Genomic DNA, 23,537 nt, shown 5'->3' with positions numbered 1-23,537 from the left:
CTTCCAGTGGAGGGAAGTACACATACCTCCCTTACAAGATTCATAACCGGTTATATCTTTTTCTGGCCCACGAAATCGTGTCATAATTTGAATCGGGTCGGTGGGTCTGTGGGTGCGGAAATTTACCAGTTGCTTTGCATGAGGTGTCAGTGTTTATCTGTCATGCAATATTAACTAGACAGTAAGTTACTTGTGATAAACTGCTTCCCTACTGCCCGTTGTCCTACAGTAGCTAGGCGAAGAAAGAATTGCAGCTAGAATTGTAATTAGACGCTTTCGATATTTTTTTTACTTACGTTTTATCACATACTCACTGATAACAATATCGACATTGAATAACAAAAGTGATATCGAGATAGAAAGAACTTCATGAATTGCATGGTCTAAACAACTTTAAATATTTTCGCATCAGATTTGATCTACTAAAAATGAACAATTCCATAGGAAGCACTGGCGTTGATGAAAATGAATCCAAAATCCAAAACCCAAAACATGTATTTATGAAGAATTGTTCACAACAATTACCATGATGACACATGTTGACGGTTAAAGTTAATGTAATGACTATTCCGAATTATTCGAACAAAAGCCGAGTATGAATACTTTTCCTATATACACTTGAATCAATGTATTTCTTGTGAAGAAAACAGCACAGTCCAAGTAGTGATGACTTGAGTGAGTGACGTTTTACGCCGTTTTCAATAATATTCCAGCAATATCAGCAGGGGACACTGAACACTGTGCCAATGCGGGGAATCGAACCCGGCGAACACTGTGACCACTTGGCCACCTCTCCACCATGAAGTATGATTTAAAGATTAGTTATCCAGATTTGGATGGGTACTGAAGAGAGTGTTTTCTTTTCATGCCAACACCCTAGTGACATGCCAACACCCCAGTGACGTGCCAACACCCCAGTGACGTGCCAACACCCTAGTGACGTGCAAACACCGTGGTGACATGTCAACACCCTAGTGACGTGCCATCACCCTAGTGACATGCCAACACCCTAGTGACATGCCAACACCCCAGTGACGTGCCATCACCCTAGTGACATGCCAACACCCTAGTGACGTGCCAACACCCCAGTGACGTGCCAACACCCCAGTGACGTGCCAACACCCTAGTGACGTGCCATCACCCTAGTGACATGCCAACACCCTAGTGACATGCCAACACCCTAGTGACGTGCCAACACCCTAGTGACGTGCCATCACCCTAGTGACATGCCAACACCCTAGTGACATGCCAACACCCTAGTGACATGCCAACACCCCAGTGACGTGCCAACACCCTAGTGACATGCCAACACCCCAGTGACGTGCAAACACCGTGGTGACATGTCAACACCCTAGTGACATGCCAGTACCCTAGTGACATGCCAGCACCCTAGTGACATGCCAACACCCTAGTCACCAGGCTTCAGCTACCGTTATGTCCCCCTGTCAAAAGTGCTTTTGTTGGCGGTATATCTTTGTCAACGTGTCTCGTGGGGCCGTGGGGTAACCTACTGGTTAAAGCGTTCGTCCGTCACACGAAAGACCTTGGTTTGATTCCTCACATGGATACAATGTGTGTCTCCACCGCGATGTTGCTGGAATATTGGCACAAGCGGCGTAAAACCAAATGCATATAATCACACCATAAAAAGGTAATTCACATTTTATAAAGCCAGTGAAGGCGAATAGTCACATGATATGGCACTAACGAAAGTGTGTTTACACAAACACTAACCCGTGAAGATCTGGATTAGACTTGCTCTTCAGTAACCAATGCTTGTCGTATGTGGCGACTAACGGGTGAGGGTGGACAGCTTCGTTGACTGTGGACACTTGTCATCGTATCCCAATTGCGCAGATCGATGCTCACGCTGGGTTGTATGGCCCAGATTAGATTATTTACAGACAGTCGCCATATAGCTGGAATACTGCTGAGTGCGGCCTAAAAGTAACCTCACTCTCTCACAAAAACTTCTTGTACTCAGGCGAGCGGCACCTTACTGTGGAGTTCACACCTCCGTTCAACACGAGAATTTATCGTTGACGAACAGAACATTTCACAGCCTTGCAGTAACAGTCCAGCAAGTTCGCCATTCGTCGACGAGGTCGCAGCCCGACGTGCAGGAGGAGTCCGGAGGGAGAACCGTTATGAACCGTTGATGCTCGGGCATTATCTGCCATCGTAACTTGTCAGAAGTAGATACACTGACATGAGGTAAGCGGGCTAGCCTCGAGCTGTGTTGTGCACCCTTGGAAGACCCGTCGAGATGAGGACTGTACTACTGATATACGTTGTAGGTAAGACAAAACTTTAATTTTGTTTGATTCAGTTTTCACATATTGTGATTACATTTACTAGTATTCGTTATTATATCATTGCTAGACCGTTGTCCGTTTCATATGGGGAACAATCACTGTCATGAGGATTATGTTGATAAATAAGAGGCAAATCACGTTATCTAGTCGGACGGCCTATTATGCTAGCACAGTGTCTTAAGCGTTCCCTCGTAGGGTTAAAGGCCCATGTCCGATTCCTTACAGGGGTCCAAAGAATGAATGAACTTATAGTTCTGGCTCTGGAATATTACTAAAACCGGCGTAAACCATTCTCATTCATTCTGATATATCCTTAATATCGATTGTCCGATACGTTTTAATATATGGTATGTTTACACACGACAACAGCTGACAGCGTTAAATGTATGTTCAATTAAAAACGAGGCAGAACAATGTACAATGACTACACAAATTGACTATACAATTTTTCCCACTGCAAATGCCAAATGATAACTTTAAGGAAACATTATCACAGAGTTCTTATGTTATTTATTTATCAGGGATGTTAAAATGGTTGACAGCGAACCATTTTCGTCCAGTGTTAACGTGTGTGTTGTACTCCTGACATGTTGTCCAGTATAAACATGGCCAAACTGAGCGAAAAGATGCGATTTTTTTTAACTTCGAATGAAAAGCTTACAGTGAGCAAATCTGTGACCCATCATGACTTGTTTTCGCCAGAATTAATTACATCTGCTTTGATATCAACTCGGGGTAAAGGTTCGCTAAACTCAAAAAGAAAACGCTTCCTTAATGGTTTTAAAATATATCCTATAACATTATAGCATTACAAATACAGTCTTGGTACAAGTCCCCTACACACAAATCTAGCTTTGTTCATTTCTTTGCAGATCCCTTGGTTATTGCTGGTTAGGGGTTGATCATAAGTCTCTCAAGGGGCTTAGGTTTGTAATTAAGTTACATTAAGTTGAAGTTATATTGTTCCATAAAGAGCTTGATAAAAATAGTTTTAAAACAGTTGTGAAAAAAGGATAAAATGCCTCTCTTTGTTGTATGAAGTTCCCCGTGTGACTTGATAGCTGACATTCCTATGGCTGCATTAAGTGATCATCGTTGACATTTTCCTCCCCAAATCAGTTAAAAAAGAAAAGGGCGTCTATATGTCATGATGCCTGCCACAATTTGCAATTAGAGATTTCGCCGATCGTGCACATCTCGCGTTGTTCGTTCTCCAGATATTCCCCCCAAATGGACAACAGTGAGTGAATGAACAATATTCCAGTTATTGGTGCTTAATGTAGGATGTCAGCCCTAAATTTTCAGGGACCTCTAACATTTGGTTCACTTTTGTAAAACGTAGAAACAATCAGAAGTTTCGGGGTGTCCAAAGGACGTAATTCTCTATAACGAATTGCGGCGACTAACTGTGATTAAACGAAAGAACTGACCACTTGGTACGTCCTTACCTGGAACACTTGACCAGTTTTCTTCAGATAATGCAAGGATGTCTCACATTGCGGTCGGCAAACAAACAAAGGCACGGAAACCATAACACCGCTCCGAAAATGTGGAACACAATGAAGTAGCCACTACATTCGGAACACACCAAAGACAAGGAGACAAATACGTACCTCGAATATTGTGCTATTCTTATTTTGTTAAACATCGAAAGACGGCTTCAAGGTACCTATACCCAAACTATACATTTTCATTCTGGTTGTACTCCTACAAACCATCATCAGCCAGGTGCTTTACCTACAAACATGGGGTATCAGTCATACCTCATACCCATGGAGGTCCGGGTTAGAATATTGGCCTTCAGCAACCCATCAATGTCGTAACAGGCGACTAACCAGTGCGGGTGCATCGATGGTCATGCTGTTGATCACTGGATTGTCTGTTCCCGACTCGATTATTTACAGACTATAGCTGGAATATAACTGAGGGCGGCGTAAAACTAATCTCATTCACTCACTGACTCATACCTCATCTAGGTTATGTGATAAAAGATGTATGATAAAAGATCAACCGATTGAAAGCTGTAAAGGGGATCAAACTTAACAGCAATTAACTATTATCAACTATATGAAACTTTTCTTCAGTCCATGACGTCTACATGTCACTTTTGGGGTCAAATCAAGTGTGTTCTTTGTATGAAAACTTCAAACAGATTCGACTCATACTGAAATGTGGCTTGTTCAGGATTACAGCAATCAAAACCTCAGCAAAGCTTATAGTATTATCTAGAAGACATGTGGATGGCATTTTCATATAAATAAAAAAAATGCCCGATGCAAATCCTCATTTCGACTTGTAACACGTACTCACATGTTTTGACGACTTGTAACACGTACTCACATGTTTTGAGAGAACGTGTCACGTGGTATTGCACGTGTCTATGACAAGTTCCACCGATGGTGCAGGAAACCCGTGATCAAGTGGGAATTGTACATTCAACTTTGCTTCCACAAGAGATTTCGTCCGAATGCTGCATGGTTTTATCGGTTTTATTTACGAGTCAGTTCTTCTTCCATTTAACGTGGTTTGTCGGAAATCTAAGATCGGGCGTTACTCATAAATATCACCCCGTCTTGCGTCCTGCTATGTTCTGTGAGTGTTTCTACATGAAATGTCATGACATTTCCAATTCGTTGGTCCTTGAAATAACTGGAACCACACATTCTACCTGACATATCTAGGACATGCCGATAACCTGTGTATTAAGAAATACGCTGGCTGAAAACGAATGATATGTTTAACATGCGTCGCCTCAGTAATGTACGTTATGAAATCAGTGTGACTTTGCTTCCGTTTTAGGTATACCCAGTAGATGTTTACGAATGGATAACCGCGAATAGCTGCAACATTGCTGACGCGGCTAAAACCAACGTAGTCACTCATTATACTGGGAAGCTGAACATCCTGTATAGATAATGTTTTCATATGTATATGCAAACATCTTTGTCCGCCTACACTGAACTTTGACCATCCCTTACACTATTGTGTATCCTCTGAAATGAAAATAAATTTAATTGAGAACATGAGCACTCGAGTCTTTAAAGGTTGCTAAAATCCGATCTGATTTAGATATCACCGCCCATTGCTCACCGAAATGTTATATGCTGTAAGTAGGAGGTACGCCCATTAAAGCATTTTTGTTGTGCATATCGCCTATCTTGACCTTTGACATGCACGCTGTGGTTGCTATGGTAATGATGGAGAACATTTGACTGGTGCAAAATGCGTGTACGGACAGTTAGGATTTGCAGTAGAAAGACTTTGTACTCTTCTGGCAATGCAATATTACCGTTTTTAAACATTTGTAACAATTATTTGTAATATTTCTATGACAAAGAAAATAACAAAAACATTTCCAGTTATATGAAAAGTATACCAAAGAGTTCACACATGAACTGAATTACAATGGGTATTAATATCTCACTTGAAGCATTACGGAGTAGCATGCATTATTACGGAGAACGGGAACGCAGTGGGGTAGTTCAATGGTTAATGCGTTCTCTTCAAGCCAAAGTTTGGTTAGATCTCAATGGGTACAATGTGTTAAGCCCATTTCTGGTGTTTCCCACTTTGATATTGCCGGAATATTGCTAAAACCGGTGTAAAACTAAACTTACACACTCTCTGGTAGCCTCCTGAGTATATCTTCCCCTTTCCACGTGATCCTGTTCCCATCGGTTTGAATACTCTCTTAATCACCCATTTTGTTTTAATACTAATTCATCAGTAGTTAAAACCTTAAGCAACTAAGCAAGCCTTCATCAGCTACAGATGCTATAGGGAACATCATTGTGTGTACAAACAAGCGGATTATATCCACACACAGTAGAGCCAGGGTGTGAAGTATTGGAATCTCTCTGCATCTGGTTTGTGTTCACAGTCACCTGCTTCAGATCTGTCTTCAGTCGCGTAGTCTCGCTTTTTTTCTTTAACAGGATTTCACAAATTTCGTGATTTCTAGATATTTGAAATAGATCATATGAATGAGCATAAAATGTGTGAGTATGTGTGAGCATTTGAGTGAACAAGTCGAAATAGGCAATTGAATCGGATGTCATTCTTGTCACTGGTGCATCATATTTTGAAATTTTCTGCACATGTCTATCATAAATGCCTCACAACACATGGAACATCAGCGCAGCGCAGCAGTAAAAATGTCACAACACATGGAGCATCCATCGCACTGAAGCAGTAAATGCTTCACAACACGTGCACAACACATGTATTGAAGCAGTAAACGCTTCACAACACATGAAACACCCATCGCATTGAAGCAGCAAATGCTTCACAACACGTGGAACATGCATCGCACTGAAGCAGCAAATGCTTCACAACACGTGCACAACACATGTATTGAAGCAGTAAACGCTTCACAACACATGAAACACCCATCGCACTGAAGCAGTAAATGCTTCTCAACACGTGGAACATCCATCGCATTGAAGCAGTAAATGCTTCACAACACGTGCACAACACATGTATTGAAGCAGTAAATGCTTTACAACACGTGCACAACACGTGTATTGAAGCAGTAAACGCTTCACAACACGTGGAACATCCATCGCATTGAAGCAGTAAATGCTTCTCAACACGTGGAGCATACATCGCACTGAAGCAGTAAATGCTTCACAACACGTGCACAACACATGTATTGAAGCAGTAAACGCTTCACAACACGTGGAACATGCATCGCACTGAAGCAGTAAATGCTTCTCAGCACGTGGAGCATCCATCGCATTGAAACAGTAAATGCTTCTCAACACGTGGAGCATCCATCGCACTGAAGCAGTAAATGCTTCACAACACGTGCACAACACATGTATTGAAGCAGTAAACGCTTCACAACACGTGGAACATGCATCGCACTGAAGCAGTAAATGCTTCTCAGCACGTGGAACATCCATGCATTGAAGCAGTAAATACTTCACAACACGTGGAATATCCATGCAATGAAGTTGTAAATGCTTCATAACACGTGAACATCCATTCAGTTCAGCAGTAAATGCTTCACAACACGTGGAACATCTGTGCAGATGTCCCATGTTTCACACGCACAGTGCATCTTTAAATGAAAAGCTATTGCTATAATGTCTTGTTTCCTGTTTTACAAACATTCGAAACAAGTAGGGTGTCTTTTAATGATCTCACGATTGCACAAAGAAACACCAATTAAAACCCTCCGGCTCTTCGTTACTGCCGATTAAATGGGAATGTAAACATCAGATTATACAAAAACGCATGGTCTCACTTTTTGCTGCTTTCTCGGATGAACATTACAACTCTCAGACACAGATACGGGTCAGTTTGGACAGTCCATAAGTAGACTTAGTCTCAACGACTGTTGCAATTAAAAACCTTTCACACAAATGAACTGTCGTTGTAACTCTAAAGTTGTCATCGGTCGTGGGCCATGGCCTTGTAATGTACCGTTTCAAGAGAGCTTTTACAGGCTCCTGGAACCATTAGCCACCATTAGCTTCACAGGTATCAATAGCGGATCAGAACAAGTCGGCGACTTGTCATATTTTCACATACCTTAAATACTCCCCAAACAATTTTTACAAAGTTATCAAACCATCACCGTTACTTGCAAACACCTGCCAACTAAAGGTATATTTCCTTTTAAAAAATTAAACGTCCTTCGTTGTGCACCGTAAACGGAAGCCAGTGAGCTAAAACATGCCGACTTGAGCTTTACAACAACTCTACTGTACACTAATAATAATAATTATTTTACTTAAAATGGAGTGTCAGAATAGGTGACCTGCCTTCTACATGTATGTTTACAGATGTCACAACACTCAACGAATGTAATCAGCTCTTGAAAATAATTCAGGCCGAAAATGAACCTGCTGCCGTATTATTTTGACTATACTGGCCACCTTTAGGCTTTTCGAGGAGAGAACTCCCAGTCTTCCTTTCTTCCTGGCGTGACGAACACCACTTCAACATTAAAGGGCGCTGTGTAGTCTAGTGGTTAAGGGGTTCACTGTCACGTCGAAGGTCCGAGTTCCATTCCTCACATGGGTACAACCGTTGAAGCCCATGTCTGGTGTCCCCCACAGTGATGTTGCAGGGATATAACTAAAAGAGGCGTAAAACTAAACTCACTCACTCGTTCACTAAACATTAAAGGTACCTAACGTCCTACAGCTGTTCGAAACCCCTTGCGTATCACACCCAGAACATCTCAAGCCATCATGACTACTATTTTTGGTGTTGGATTGTTGACATTGTAAATTTACTAACTTAAAATCGCCAAATGGTGATCATTGTGGAGTGAAAGAAAATCTTCCTTTACACAAAAAGTCGGAGTAGATTTCCTTCTCAGATCTAGAGTGTATTGCATCCATGTTGATAGGCATGGCGGACATCCAGTTTGGCCCATTCAATCGTGTCCATCACTTTTGTCAATAAAAAGTACCTGAAATGTATAATATGGAAAAAAATCTTCTATAAATCGAAATGCTGCAAAATATCAGTACTGGCATTGAGGCGTACAATTAGCTTTCTGCGTAAGACATAACGCTTATATTTCGCTGCTATTATTGCCCGTAACCAACAGCCACCCATTGCTTTAAACAGCCAAAGTGGAAATTTATAAATGAAAGGGGGAACTAATAAAATCCAGGAAAAACTAAAGTTGTTGTGCAATCATAGTAAACAGTGAACCCACTAATAGCTTTGCTATGAACGTTGAGACATACTTAATGTCGTGCTACGCTTGTCATTTCGCTTACGTCAGTAGATTATATATCCATCTGTTTGTACTTTCAAAAGTGATCCTGTTAAAAAAATGTTTTTGAACCACTAACTAATGGAGACATAACTATTACCAAAATGTTTTTGGTGCTTCGAATTTACTATAAAGCAGGAAATAGACTCCAAGAGGCATGTTTTCTCCAACTCCTTAAGATTGCAGTGGTCCATTTTGAGATGAAAAGTGTCAGATCGTATATTTCGGTCGCGTACTCTTCAGCGTTTGTACAGCGTCAGCTGAACCTAAGGCTGCCCGTTAATGTGCTATTGCCCAACCGTCCCCTACCCCCCTGGCATGAATTTGGATTAATCTGCTCCATATGACTACTTTTAATTTTCATCAAAGTGTTGAACTTAGACCTAACATCAATTCTAGCTTTCATCCAACTTTTAACTAACACGTTCTGACATGACTGAAATACGTCCAAACGCTTTCACACGTCCGACTAATCCGTGACGATCTGGGTATGATGACATACTTCCAAACTCTCTCACACGTCCGACGAACCTGTGAAGATCTCTGAATGATGAAACACTTCCCTATTCTCTCACACGTCCGACTAACCCGTGACGATCTGTGAATGATGAAACACTTCCAAACTCTCTCACACGTCCGACTAACCCGTGACGATCTGTGAATGATGAAACACTTCCAAACTCTCTCACACGTCCGACTAACCCGTGACGATCTGTGAATGATGAAACACTTCCAAACTCTCTCACACGTTCGACTAACCCGTGAAGATCTGTGAATGATGAAACACTTCCAAACTCTCTCACACGTCCGACCAACCCGTGACGATCTGTGAATGATGAAACACTTCCAAACTCTCTCACACGTCCGACCAACCCGTGAAGATCTGGGAATGATGAAACACTTCCAAACTCTCTCACACGTCCGACCAACCCGTGAAGATCTGGGAATGATGAAACACTTCCAAACTCTCTCACACGTTCGACCAACCCGTGACGATCTGTGAATGATGAAACACTTCCAAACTCTCTCACACGTCCGACCAACCCGTGACGATCTGGGAATGATGAAACACTTCCAAACTCTCTCACACGTTCGACCAACCCGTGACGATGTGGGAATGATGAAACACTTCCAAACTCTCTCACACGGCCGACTAACCCGTGCAGATCTGTGAATGATGAAACACTTCCAAACTCTCTCACACGTCCGACTAACCCGTGACGATCTGGGAATGATGAAACACTTCCAAACTCTCTCACACGTTCGACTAACCCGTGACGATCTGTGAATGATGAAACACTTCCAAACTCTCTCACACGTCCGACTAACCCGTGAAGATCTGTGAATGATGAAACACTTCCAAACTCTCTCACACGTCCGACTAACCCGTGACGATCTGTGAATGATGAAACACTTCCAAACTCTCTCACACGTTCGACTAACCCGTGACGATCTGGGAATGATGAAACACTTCCAAACTCTCTCACACGTCCGACTAACCCGTGAAGATCTGTGAATGGTGAAACACTTCCAAACTCTCTCACACGTCCGACTAACCCGTGACGATCTGGGAATGATGAAACACTTCCAAACTCTCTCACACGTTCGACTAACCCGTGACGATCTGTGAATGATGAAACACTTCCAAACTCTCTCACGCGTCCGACTAACCCGTGACGATCTGTGAATGATGAAACACTTCCAAACTCTCTCACACGTCCGACTAACCCGTGACGATCTGGGAATGATAAAACACTTCCAAACTCTCTCACACGTTCGACTAACCCGTGACGATCTGGGAATGATGAAATACGTCCAAACTCTCTCACACGTCCGACTAACCCGTGACGATCTGGGAATGATGAAACACTTCCAAACTCTCTCACACGTTCGACTAACCCGTGACGATCTGTGAATGATGAAACACGTCCAAACTCTCTCACACGTCCGACTAACCCGTGACGATCTGTGAATGATGAAACACTTCCAAACTCTCTCACACGTCCGACTAACCCGTGACGATCTGGGAATGATGAAACACTTCCAAACTCTCTCACACGTCCGACTAACCCGTGAAGATCTGTGAATGATGAAACACTTCCAAACTCTCTCACACGTCCGACCAACCCGTGACGATCTGGGAATGATGAAACACTTCCAAACTCTCTCACACGTCCGACCAACCCGTGAAGATCTGGGAATGATGAAACACTTCCAAACTCTCTCACACGTCCGACTAACCCGTAAAGATCTGGGAATGATGAAACACTTCCAAACTCTCTCACACGGCCGACTAACCCGTGCAGATCTGTGAATGATGAAACACTTCCAAACTCTCTCACACGTCCGACCAACCCGTGACGATCTGTGAATGATGAAACACTTCCAAACTCTCTCACACGTTCGACTAACCCGTGACGATCTGGGAATGATGAAACACTTCCAAACTCTCTCACACGTCCGACTAACCCGTGAAGATCTGTGAATGATGAAACACTTCCAAACTCTCTCACACGTCCGACTAACCCGTGACGATCTGGGAATGATGAAACACTTCCAAACTCTCTCACACGTTCGACTAACCCGTGACGATCTGGGAATGATGAAACACTTCCAAACTCTCTCACACGTCCGACTAACCCGTGAAGATCTGTGAATGATGAAACACTTCCAAACTCTCTCACACGTCCGACTAACCCGTGACGATCTGGGAATGATGAAACACTTCCAAACTCTCTCACACGTTCGACTAACCCGTGACGATCTGTGAATGATGAAACACTTCCAAACTCTCTCACACGTCCGACTAACCCGTGAAGATCTGTGAATGATGAAACACTTCCAAACTCTCTCACGCGTCCGACTAACCCGTGACGATCTGTGAATGATGAAACACTTCCAAACTCTCTCACACGTCCGACTAACCCGTGACGATCTGGGAATGATGAAACACTTCCAAACTCTCTCACACGTTCGACTAACCCGTGACGATCTGGGAATGATGAAATACGTCCAAACTCTCTCACACGTCCGACTAACCCGTGACGATCTGGGAATGATGAAACACTTCCAAACTCTCTCACACGTTCGACTAACCCGTGACGATCTGTGAATGATGAAACACGTCCAAACTCTCTCACACGTCCGACTAACCCGTGACGATCTGGGAATGATGAAACACTTCCAAACTCTCTCACACGTCCGACTAACCCGTGACGATCTGGGAATGATGAAACACTTCCAAACTCTCTCACACGTCCGACTAACCCGTGAAGATCTGTGAATGATGAAACACTTCCAAACTCTCTCACACGTCCGACTAACCCGTGATGTTCTGGGAATGATGAAACACTTCCAAACTCTCTCACACGTCCGACGAACCCGTGAAGATCTGTGAATGATGAAACACTTCCAAACTCTCTCACACGTCCGACTAACCCGTGAAGATCTGTGAATGATGAAACACTTCCAAACTCTCTCACACGGCCGACCAACCCGTGACGATCTGGGAATGATGAAACACTTCCAAACTCTCTCACACGTTCGACTAACCCGTGACGATCTGGGAATGATGAAACACTTCCAAACTCTCTCACACGTCCGACCAACCCGTGACGATCTGGGAATGATGAAACACTTCCAAACTCTCTCACACGTTCGACTAACCCGTGACGATATGGGAATGATGAAACACTTCCAAACTCTCTCACACGTCCGACCAACCCGTGACGATCTCTCAATGATGAAACACTTCCAAACTCTCTCACACGTCCACCTAACCTGTGAAGATCTGTGAATGATGAAACACTTCCAAACTCACTCACACGTCCGACTAACCCGTGAAGATCTGTGAATGATGAAACACTTCCAAACTCTCTCACACGTCCGACTAACCCGTGACGATCTGGGAATGATGAAACACTTCCAAACTCTCTCACACGTTCGACTAACCCGTGACGATCTGGGAATGATGAAACACTTCCAAACTCTCTCACACGTCCGACTAACCCGTGAAGATCTGTGAATGATGAAACACTTCCAAACTCTCTCACACGTCCGACTAACCCGTGACGATCTGGGAATGATGAAACACTTCCAAACTCTCTCACACGTTCGACTAACCCGTGACGATCTGTGAATGATGAAACACTTCCAAACTCTCTCACACGTCCGACTAACCCGTGAAGATCTGTGAATGATGAAACACTTCCAAACTCTCTCACGCGTCCGACTAACCCGTGACGATCTGTGAATGATGAAACACTTCCAAACTCTCTCACACGTCCGACTAACCCGTGACGATCTGGGAATGATGAAACACTTCCAAACTCTCTCACACGTTCGACTAACCCGTGACGATCTGGGAATGATGAAATACGTCCAAACTCTCTCACACGTCCGACTAACCCGTGACGATCTGGGAATGATGAAACACTTCCAAACTCTCTCACACGTTCGACTAACCCGTGACGATCTGTGAATGATGAAACACGTCCAAACTCTCTCACACGTCCGACTAACCCGTGACGATCTGGGAATGATGAAACACTTCCAAACTCTCTCACACGTCCGACTAACCCGTGACGATCTGGGAATGATGAAACACTTCCAAACTCTCTCACACGTCCGACTAACCCGTGAAGATCTGTGAATGATGAAACACTTCCAAACTCTCTCACACGTCCGACTAACCCGTGAAGATCTGGGAATGATGAAACACTTCCAAACTCTCTCACACGTCCGACCAACCCGTGAAGATCTGTGAATGATGAAACACTTCCAAACTCTCTCACACGTCCGACTAACCCGTAAAGATCTGTGAATGATGAAACACTTCCAAACTCTCTCACACGGCCGACCAACCCGTGACGATCTGGGAATGATGAAACACTTCCAAACTCTCTCACACGTTCGACTAACCCGTGACGATCTGGGAATGATGAAACACTTCCAAACTCTCTCACACGTCCGACCAACCCGTGACGATCTGGGAATGATGAAACACTTCCAAACTCTCTCACACGTTCGACTAACCCGTGACGATCTGGGAATGATGAAACACTTCCAAACTCTCTCACACGTCCGACCAACCCGTGACGATCTCTCAATGATGAAACACTTCCAAACTCTCTCACACGTCCACCTAACCTGTGAAGATCTGTGAATGATGAAACACTTCCAAACTCACTCACACGTCCGACTAACCCATGAAGATCTGTGAATGATGAAACACTTCCAAACTCTCTCAAACGTCCGACTAACCCGTGAAGATCTGTGAATGATGAAACACTTCCAAACTCACTCACACGTCCGACTAACCCGCGTTGATCCGGGTAGAACTGATCTTTAGCAATCCATGATTGTCGTAACGGGTGGTCGGGATCGGGTGGTCATACTCGCTGGCTTGGTTGACACACATCAATGAATTCTCATAGCGTGTAACTGGAATAATGCTGAGCGCACAACAAACTAACACACGTCCAATACACATTTCCGACAGGAACCGTTTATTTAATACCTAGCATCAAACATTTGAAATATATGGATTAATGCATGCTCTGGACAGTGGTCATGCTGTTGATCACTGGATTGACTGGTCCAGACCACCGCCATATAGCTTGAATACTGCTGAGTGTGGCGTAAAACTAAACATGCTTACTGACTCAAGGCACAGAAGAAACTTTTGGCATGTACCTGTACCTGTATCCGGTGAAAGGGAGAGGGAATGTTTGTTTTTTGAAGCCGAATGTAAATTAGCTGTGGTAAAAGTCTTGTGGTTTGAAATCAAAATATAATTTCGCGTGAAGTGGTCCAGAATGCCGTAATTATCCGTCATATTTTATTACAAGCTGTTTGTTATTACACATGATGCATGAAATGCGTTGCTGTGTGTTTCTGAAACGAGGAGTAATTATATAATTCCTTGTTAAACATGCGTGTGAAGAGTGTAATTAATGGATTAAACATTTAAAACCATCAACTGATTTAAAAATCTGTCGCAGCTCATGCTGGCTCTGAGTACATAACATATACTCTTCAAAACAAGAAACGCACAAACATTTTAAGAATTGTATGTAGATAGATTTGGACAACAATCGTTATTAAGACAAATCCTATATTTGACTCCCGTTAATCATGTCGTGGGTATTGCGTATTGTGTGCAAACGCATCCCAAACAGTGTGTGTAAACGTTTGAGGTGTAAAATGAAAACGATGCATGAAAAGTGCAGGTAGAAAACGTCTTCCACGAAATGTGTAGGAAACATGAGTAGAACTGTGAAAAGGCCAAACAATGGTCCCTTCATTATGAAATTTATGACGTAAACGAAGGTGCAAACTTACTGAAATATCGCCACTGGACGTTTGAAAGCAGGTGTCCAAGTCTGCCAGTTGCAAGACACTTCAGCGTCCATCACAGCATATCTCAATTATGGCATCGGCATACCCGTTTCAATTCGACCCCAAGTGATCCATAAGAGATCAAAACCAAGACTGACCACTCCTGCTCAGGACCTATTCACCTGGGTTTGCACCTGTGTCACTGATTTGCTACAGCAATAGATATTGCAGGACAGGTGCCTGGTCTTCTAAACATTTCCCACCAACCATCAGAAATCTTCAGTGTGAAGTGGGACTTCGAGCATATCGACCAAAAGTTGGACCTGTCTGGACACGACTACAACACAGGGAACGCGTTTGCTTCAGTGATGTGACATGGGCGACGTCGCTACAACGTGTCTATCGACGTCGACACTAATGTTTTGCAACGAACAGCGTTCAACGGGATGGAGTAAGCGTCTAAGCGTCATTCGTGGTGAGGCATGTCCTACACGGATAAATCAGAGCTAGCAGTGCTTCAAGGCAATCTTACAACACATCGCGGCATCGACCAAATCCTGCGAACTCATTTTCTCTCATTTTCTAACCGCCAGGGGAAGCTGTTTCAACCCAACCCCCGACCCCACACGCTTCATGTAACAGGTGCCTTAGCTGGCTTTCCAAATCGTCTCATCTGATCTCCGACCGAGCATCTGTGGGATGAACTTGAGGTACAGAACATGCCAACACGTTGTAATCCCTTCCAAGGCGCGGTCGAGACATTACACACGACAGAAGCAGGGCCATTGTATGCTTACAACACAGGCAAACTGTAGCGCAAATGGACTGCGCATCATAGAGAAAATGACCAGTCCTCTTACGTGCCAGCAACGTGCTTTCCTCGCTTCGGTTCGAAAAATATTTTTCTTGTCAAAATAAAATATTGCCACCATCAAAAGTATACACCCATTTCTTCACTGGGGTTGTGCTCTCACATTTCCAACCCTAAGTTGAACAATTACTCACGTGAAATATTTTTATTCAACATTTTAAGCGCAACTCGTGGTGAATCAGACCGTTCTTCGCCTCCATTCCCCCTTCCAGCTTCTGGTTCAACAGAGTGAAGGAACAGGAGGATATTATTCTACATGGTATACTTAAAGTTACCTCCCCTGCTTCATTCGCCCATTGCGCCAGTTGTGTTTTTATGTAGAATAAATATTACGAACTTTCTACCAATAGCGACGACAGATAAAGCAAATAAACTCCAATGTGGTTTGTCTTTCTAATTTCTACTTATTCTTGTTTCGTCACTCCGTTCAACCGGAAGCTGGTAGGGGTAATGGAGGTGAAGAACGATCTGAATACCACGAGCGGCGCTTCGAATGTTGAATAAAACATATTTCACGTTAGTAAACATCGGGTAAGAAATATGAGAGCACAACCAAGTGAGGAAATGGAAGTGTACTTTTGGTGGTGGTGATATTTTATTTTGACATGAAAAATATTTTTCGATCCGAAGCGAGGAAAGTATATAAGAAGACTTGTCATACTCTCTATGCTGCGCAACCCCATTTGCGCTACAGTTTGCCTGTGGTTACAGGATGGTGAATTCACAAGAAGTGTTTTTCGCCGTCTTCAGGTGTCTCCCTGTCATTCACAGACTCAGGGACAGGTTCCAGGCCACTGGTAGAGTATAGGACAGACCTCTTTCTGGAAGACCCAGAAAAAAACCCAAACATCTAGGCCAGATGACCGATATGCTCCAAGCCCTTCGGAACCGATTCACACCTGTCAAATCTCCAGCTGCTACAAGCTGCATAGGAAGCCTGTGCTCCACATGCACTAGACTGTTGTGCCTGGGTGGTTGAATCTAACATGGTGCTGTTGAAGTTCAGCACCCTTGTTTTTTGCTGTTATTGGCGATGTTTCATTTCTCTCAAATTCAATGAACATGGAAACATTTGCTTCACTGTATGTTCTAACATGTCGTCTAAAGTGTTCATTAAGCACACAAAAAGCTGCACTTACCCTAGAATATAAATTTGCCTCAGCACGTTTACGTTTATGTGTGGGCTATCAAACACGATGGCTATCAAACGATGAAACACTTCCAAACTCTCTCACACGGCCGATTAACCCGTGAAGATCTGGGTATGATGAAACACTTCCAAACTCTCTCACACGTCCGACTAACCCGTGAAGATCTGTGAATGATGAAATACGTCCAAACTCTTTCACACGTTCGACTAACCCGTGAAGATCTGGGAATGATGAAACACTTCCAAACTCTCTCACACGGCCGACTAACCCGTGCAGATCTGTGAATGATGAAACACTTCCAAACTCTCTCACACGTCCGACCAACCCGTGACGATCTGTGAATGATGAAACACTTCCAAACTCTCTCACACGTTCGACTAACCCGTGACGATCTGGGAATGATGAAACACTTCCAAACTCTCTCACACGTCCGACTAACCCCTGAAGATCTGTGAATGATGAAACACTTCCAAACTCTCTCACACGTCCGACTAACCCGTGACGATCTGGGAATGATGAAACACTTCCAAACTCTCTCACACGTTCGACTAACCCGTGACGATCTGGGAATGATGAAACACTTCCAAACTCTCTCACACGTCCGACTAACCCGTGAAGATCTGTGAATGATGAAACACTTCCAAACTCTCTCACACGTCCGACTAACCCGTGACGATCTGGGAATGATGAAACACTTCCAAACTCTCTCACACGTTCGACTAACCCGTGACGATCTGTGAATGATGAAACACTTCCAAACTCTCTCACACGTCCGACTAACCCGTGAAGATCTGTGAATGATGAAACACTTCCAAACTCTCTCACACGTCCGACTAACCCGTGACGATCTGTGAATGATGAAACACTTCCAAACTCTCTCACACGTCCGACTAACCCGTGACGATCTGGGAATGATGAAACACTTCCAAACTCTCTCACACGTTCGACTAACCCGTGACGATCTGGGAATGATGAAATACGTCCAAACTCTCTCACACGTCCGACTAACCCGTGACGATCTGGGAATGATGAAACACTTCCAAACTCTCTCACACGTTCGACTAACCCGTGACGATCTGTGAATGATGAAACACGTCCAAACTCTCTCACACGTCCGACTAACCCGTGACGATCTGGGAATGATGAAACACTTCCAAACTCTCTCACACGTCCGACTAACCCGTGACGATCTGGGAATGATGAAACACTTCCAAACTCTCTCACACGTCCGACTAACCCGTGAAGATCTGTGAATGATGAAACACTTCCAAACTCTCTCACACGTCCGACTAACCCGTGAAGATCTGGGAATGATGAAACACTTCCAAACTCTCTCACACGTCCGACCAACCCGTGAAGATCTGTGAATGATGAAACACTTCCAAACTCTCTCACACGTCCGACTAACCCGTAAAGATCTGTGAATGATGAAACACTTCCAAACTCTCTCACACGGCCGACCAACCCGTGACGATCTGTGAATGATGAAACACTTCCAAACTCTCTCACACGTTCGACTAACCCGTGACGATCTGGGAATGATGAAACACTTCCAAACTCTCTCACACGTCCGACCAACCCGTGACGATCTCTCAATGATGAAACACTTCCAAACTCTCTCACACGTCCACCTAACCTGTGAAGATCTGTGAATGATGAAACACTTCCAAACTCACTCACACGTCCGACTAACCCATGAAGATCTGTGAATGATGAAACACTTCCAAACTCTCTCAAACGTCCGACTAACCCGTGAAGATCTGTGAATGATGAAACACTTCCAAACTCACTCACACGTCCGACTAACCCGCGTTGATCCGGGTAGAACTGATCTTTAGCAATCCATGATTGTCGTAACGGGTGGTCGGGATCGGGTGGTCATACTCGCTGGCTTGGTTGACACACATCAATGAATTCTCATAGCGTGTAACTGGAATAATGCTGAGCGCACAACAAACTAACACACGTCCAATACACATTTCCGACAGGAACCGTTTATTTAATACCTAGCATCAAACATTTGAAATATATGGATTAATGCATGCTCTGGACAGTGGTCATGCTGTTGATCACTGGATTGACTGGTCCAGACCACCGCCATATAGCTTGAATACTGCTGAGTGTGGCGTAAAACTAAACATGCTTACTGACTCAAGGCACAGAAGAAACTTTTGGCATGTACCTGTACCTGTATCCGGTGAAAGGGAGAGGGAATGTTTGTTTTTTGAAGCCGAATGTAAATTAGCTGTGGTAAAAGTCTTGTGGTTTGAAATCAAAATATAATTTCGCGTGAAGTGGTCCAGAATGCCGTAATTATCCGTCATATTTTATTACAAGCTGTTTGTTATTACACATGATGCATGAAATGCGTTGCTGTGTGTTTCTGAAACGAGGAGTAATTATATAATTCCTTGTTAAACATGCGTGTGAAGAGTGTAATTAATGGATTAAACATTTAAAACCATCAACTGATTTAAAAATCTGTCGCAGCTCATGCTGGCTCTGAGTACATAACATATACTCTTCAAAACAAGAAACGCACAAACATTTTAAGAATTGTATGTAGATAGATTTGGACAACAATCGTTATTAAGACAAATCCTATATTTGACTCCCGTTAATCATGTCGTGGGTATTGCGTATTGTGTGCAAACGCATCCCAAACAGTGTGTGTAAACGTTTGAGGTGTAAAATGAAAACGATGCATGAAAAGTGCAGGTAGAAAACGTCTTCCACGAAATGTGTAGGAAACATGAGTAGAACTGTGAAAAGGCCAAACAATGGTCCCTTCATTATGAAATTTATGACGTAAACGAAGGTGCAAACTTACTGAAATATCGCCACTGGACGTTTGAAAGCAGGTGTCCAAGTCTGCCAGTTGCAAGACACTTCAGCGTCCATCACAGCATATCTCAATTATGGCATCGGCATACCCGTTTCAATTCGACCCCAAGTGATCCATAAGAGATCAAAACCAAGACTGACCACTCCTGCTCAGGACCTATTCACCTGGGTTTGCACCTGTGTCACTGATTTGCTACAGCAATAGATATTGCAGGACAGGTGCCTGGTCTTCTAAACATTTCCCACCAACCATCAGAAATCTTCAGTGTGAAGTGGGACTTCGAGCATATCGACCAAAAGTTGGACCTGTCTGGACACGACTACAACACAGGGAACGCGTTTGCTTCAGTGATGTGACATGGGCGACGTCGCTACAACGTGTCTATCGACGTCGACACTAATGTTTTGCAACGAACAGCGTTCAACGGGATGGAGTAAGCGTCTAAGCGTCATTCGTGGTGAGGCATGTCCTACACGGATAAATCAGAGCTAGCAGTGCTTCAAGGCAATCTTACAACACATCGCGGCATCGACCAAATCCTGCGAACTCATTTTCTCTCATTTTCTAACCGCCAGGGGAAGCTGTTTCAACCCAACCCCCGACCCCACACGCTTCATGTAACAGGTGCCTTAGCTGGCTTTCCAAATCGTCTCATCTGATCTCCGACCGAGCATCTGTGGGATGAACTTGAGGTACAGAACATGCCAACACGTTGTAATCCCTTCCAAGGCGCGGTCGAGACATTACACACGACAGAAGCAGGGCCATTGTATGCTTACAACACAGGCAAACTGTAGCGCAAATGGACTGCGCATCATAGAGAAAATGACCAGTCCTCTTACGTGCCAGCAACGTGCTTTCCTCGCTTCGGTTCGAAAAATATTTTTCTTGTCAAAATAAAATATTGCCACCATCAAAAGTATACACCCATTTCTTCACTGGGGTTGTGCTCTCACATTTCCAACCCTAAGTTGAACAATTACTCACGTGAAATATTTTTATTCAACATTTTAAGCGCAACTCGTGGTGAATCAGACCGTTCTTCGCCTCCATTCCCCCTTCCAGCTTCTGGTTCAACAGAGTGAAGGAACAGGAGGATATTATTCTACATGGTATACTTAAAGTTACCTCCCCTGCTTCATTCGCCCATTGCGCCAGTTGTGTTTTTATGTAGAATAAATATTACGAACTTTCTACCAATAGCGACGACAGATAAAGCAAATAAACTCCAATGTGGTTTGTCTTTCTAATTTCTACTTATTCTTGTTTCGTCACTCCGTTCAACCGGAAGCTGGTAGGGGTAATGGAGGTGAAGAACGATCTGAATACCACGAGCGGCGCTTCGAATGTTGAATAAAACATATTTCACGTTAGTAAACATCGGGTAAGAAATATGAGAGCACAACCAAGTGAGGAAATGGAAGTGTACTTTTGGTGGTGGTGATATTTTATTTTGACATGAAAAATATTTTTCGATCCGAAGCGAGGAAAGTATATAAGAAGACTTGTCATACTCTCTATGCTGCGCAACCCCATTTGCGCTACAGTTTGCCTGTGGTTACAGGATGGTGAATTCACAAGAAGTGTTTTTCGCCGTCTTCAGGTGTCTCCCTGCCATTCACAGACTCAGGGACAGGTTCCAGGCCACTGGTAGAGTATAGGACAGACCTCTTTCTGGAAGACCCAGAAAAAAACCCAAACATATAGGCCAGATGACCGATATGCTCCAAGCCCTTCGGAACCGATTCACACCTGTCAAATCTCCAGCTGCTACAAGCTGCATAGGAAGCCTGTGCTCCACATGCACTAGACTGTTGTGCCTGGGTGGTTGAATCTAACATGGTGCTGTTGAAGTTCAGCACCCTTGTTTTTTGCTGTTATTGGCGATGTTTCATTTCTCTCAAATTCAATGAACATGGAAACATTTGCTTCACTGTATGTTCTAACATGTCGTCTAAAGTGTTCATTAAGCACACAAAAAGCTGCACTTACCCTAGAATATAAATTTGCCTCAGCACGTTTACGTTTATGTGTGGGCTATCAAACACGATGGCTATCAAACGATGAAACACTTCCAAACTCTCTCACACGGCCGATTAACCCGTGAAGATCTGGGTATGATGAAACACTTCCAAACTCTCTCACACGTCCGACTAACCCGTGAAGATCTGTGAATGATGAAATACGTCCAAACTCTTTCACACGTTCGACTAACCCGTGAAGATCTGGGAATGATGAAACACTTCCAAACTCTCTCACACGGCCGACTAACCCGTGCAGATCTGTGAATGATGAAACACTTCCAAACTCTCTCACACGTCCGACCAACCCGTGACCATCTGTGAATGATGAAACACTTCCAAACTCTCTCACACGTTCGACTAACCCGTGACGATCTGGGAATGATGAAACACTTCCAAACTCTCTCACACGTCCGACTAACCCGTGAAGATCTGTGAATGATGAAACACTTCCAAACTCTCTCACACGTCCGACTAACCCGTGACGATCTGGGAATGATGAAACACTTCCAAACTCTCTCACACGTTCGACTAACCCGTGACGATCTGGGAATGATGAAACACTTCCAAACTCTCTCACACGTCCGACTAACCCGTGAAGATCTGTGAATGATGAAACACTTCCAAACTCTCTCACACGTCCGACTAACCCGTGACGATCTGTGAATGATGAAACACTTCCAAACTCTCTCACACGTTCGACTAACCCGTGACGATCTGTGAATGATGAAACACTTCCAAACTCTCTCACACGTCCGACTAACCCGTGAAGATCTGTGAATGATGAAACACTTCCAAACTCTCTCACGCGTCCGACTAACCCGTGACGATCTGTGAATGATGAAACACTTCCAAACTCTCTCACACGTCCGACTAACCCGTGACGATCTGGGAATGATGAAACACTTCCAAACTCTCTCACACGTTCGACTAACCCGTGACGATCTGGGAATGATGAAATACGTCCAAACTCTCTCACACGTCCGACTAACCCGTGACGATCTGGGAATGATGAAACACTTCCAAACTCTCTCACACGTTCGACTAACCCGTGACGATCTGTGAATGATGAAACACGTCCAAACTCTCTCACACGTCCGACTAACCCGTGACGATCTGGGAATGATGAAACACTTCCAAACTCTCTCACACGTCCGACTAACCCGTGACGATCTGGGAATGATGAAACACTTCCAAACTCTCTCACACGTCCGACTAACCCGTGAAGATCTGTGAATGATGAAACACTTCCAAACTCT

The 23,537-nt window shown here is 43.8% G+C and overlaps 1 protein-coding gene across 1 annotated transcript in view; it reads left to right on the top strand.

Annotated features, from left to right (window-relative positions):
* The first annotated feature begins 2,210 nt into the window (after positions 1-2,210).
* The window catches only part of LOC137293621 (elastase-like), a 43,405-nt gene continuing 22,078 nt past the window's right edge, over positions 2,211-23,537 (top strand). Inside the window, exon 1 of the mRNA XM_067824270.1 lies at positions 2,211-2,297. Within this exon, the coding sequence (XP_067680371.1) occupies positions 2,267-2,297 (31 nt within the window). The 5' untranslated portion in view covers positions 2,211-2,266. The remainder of the gene's footprint in view (positions 2,298-23,537) is intronic.

Source organism: Haliotis asinina, chromosome 8, assembly GCF_037392515.1.
Source record: "Haliotis asinina isolate JCU_RB_2024 chromosome 8, JCU_Hal_asi_v2, whole genome shotgun sequence".
Lineage (NCBI taxonomy): Eukaryota > Metazoa > Mollusca > Gastropoda > Lepetellida > Haliotidae > Haliotis > Haliotis asinina.
Note: the sequence above shows the minus strand (reverse complement) of the source record. Positions and strands in the feature narration are given on the sequence as shown.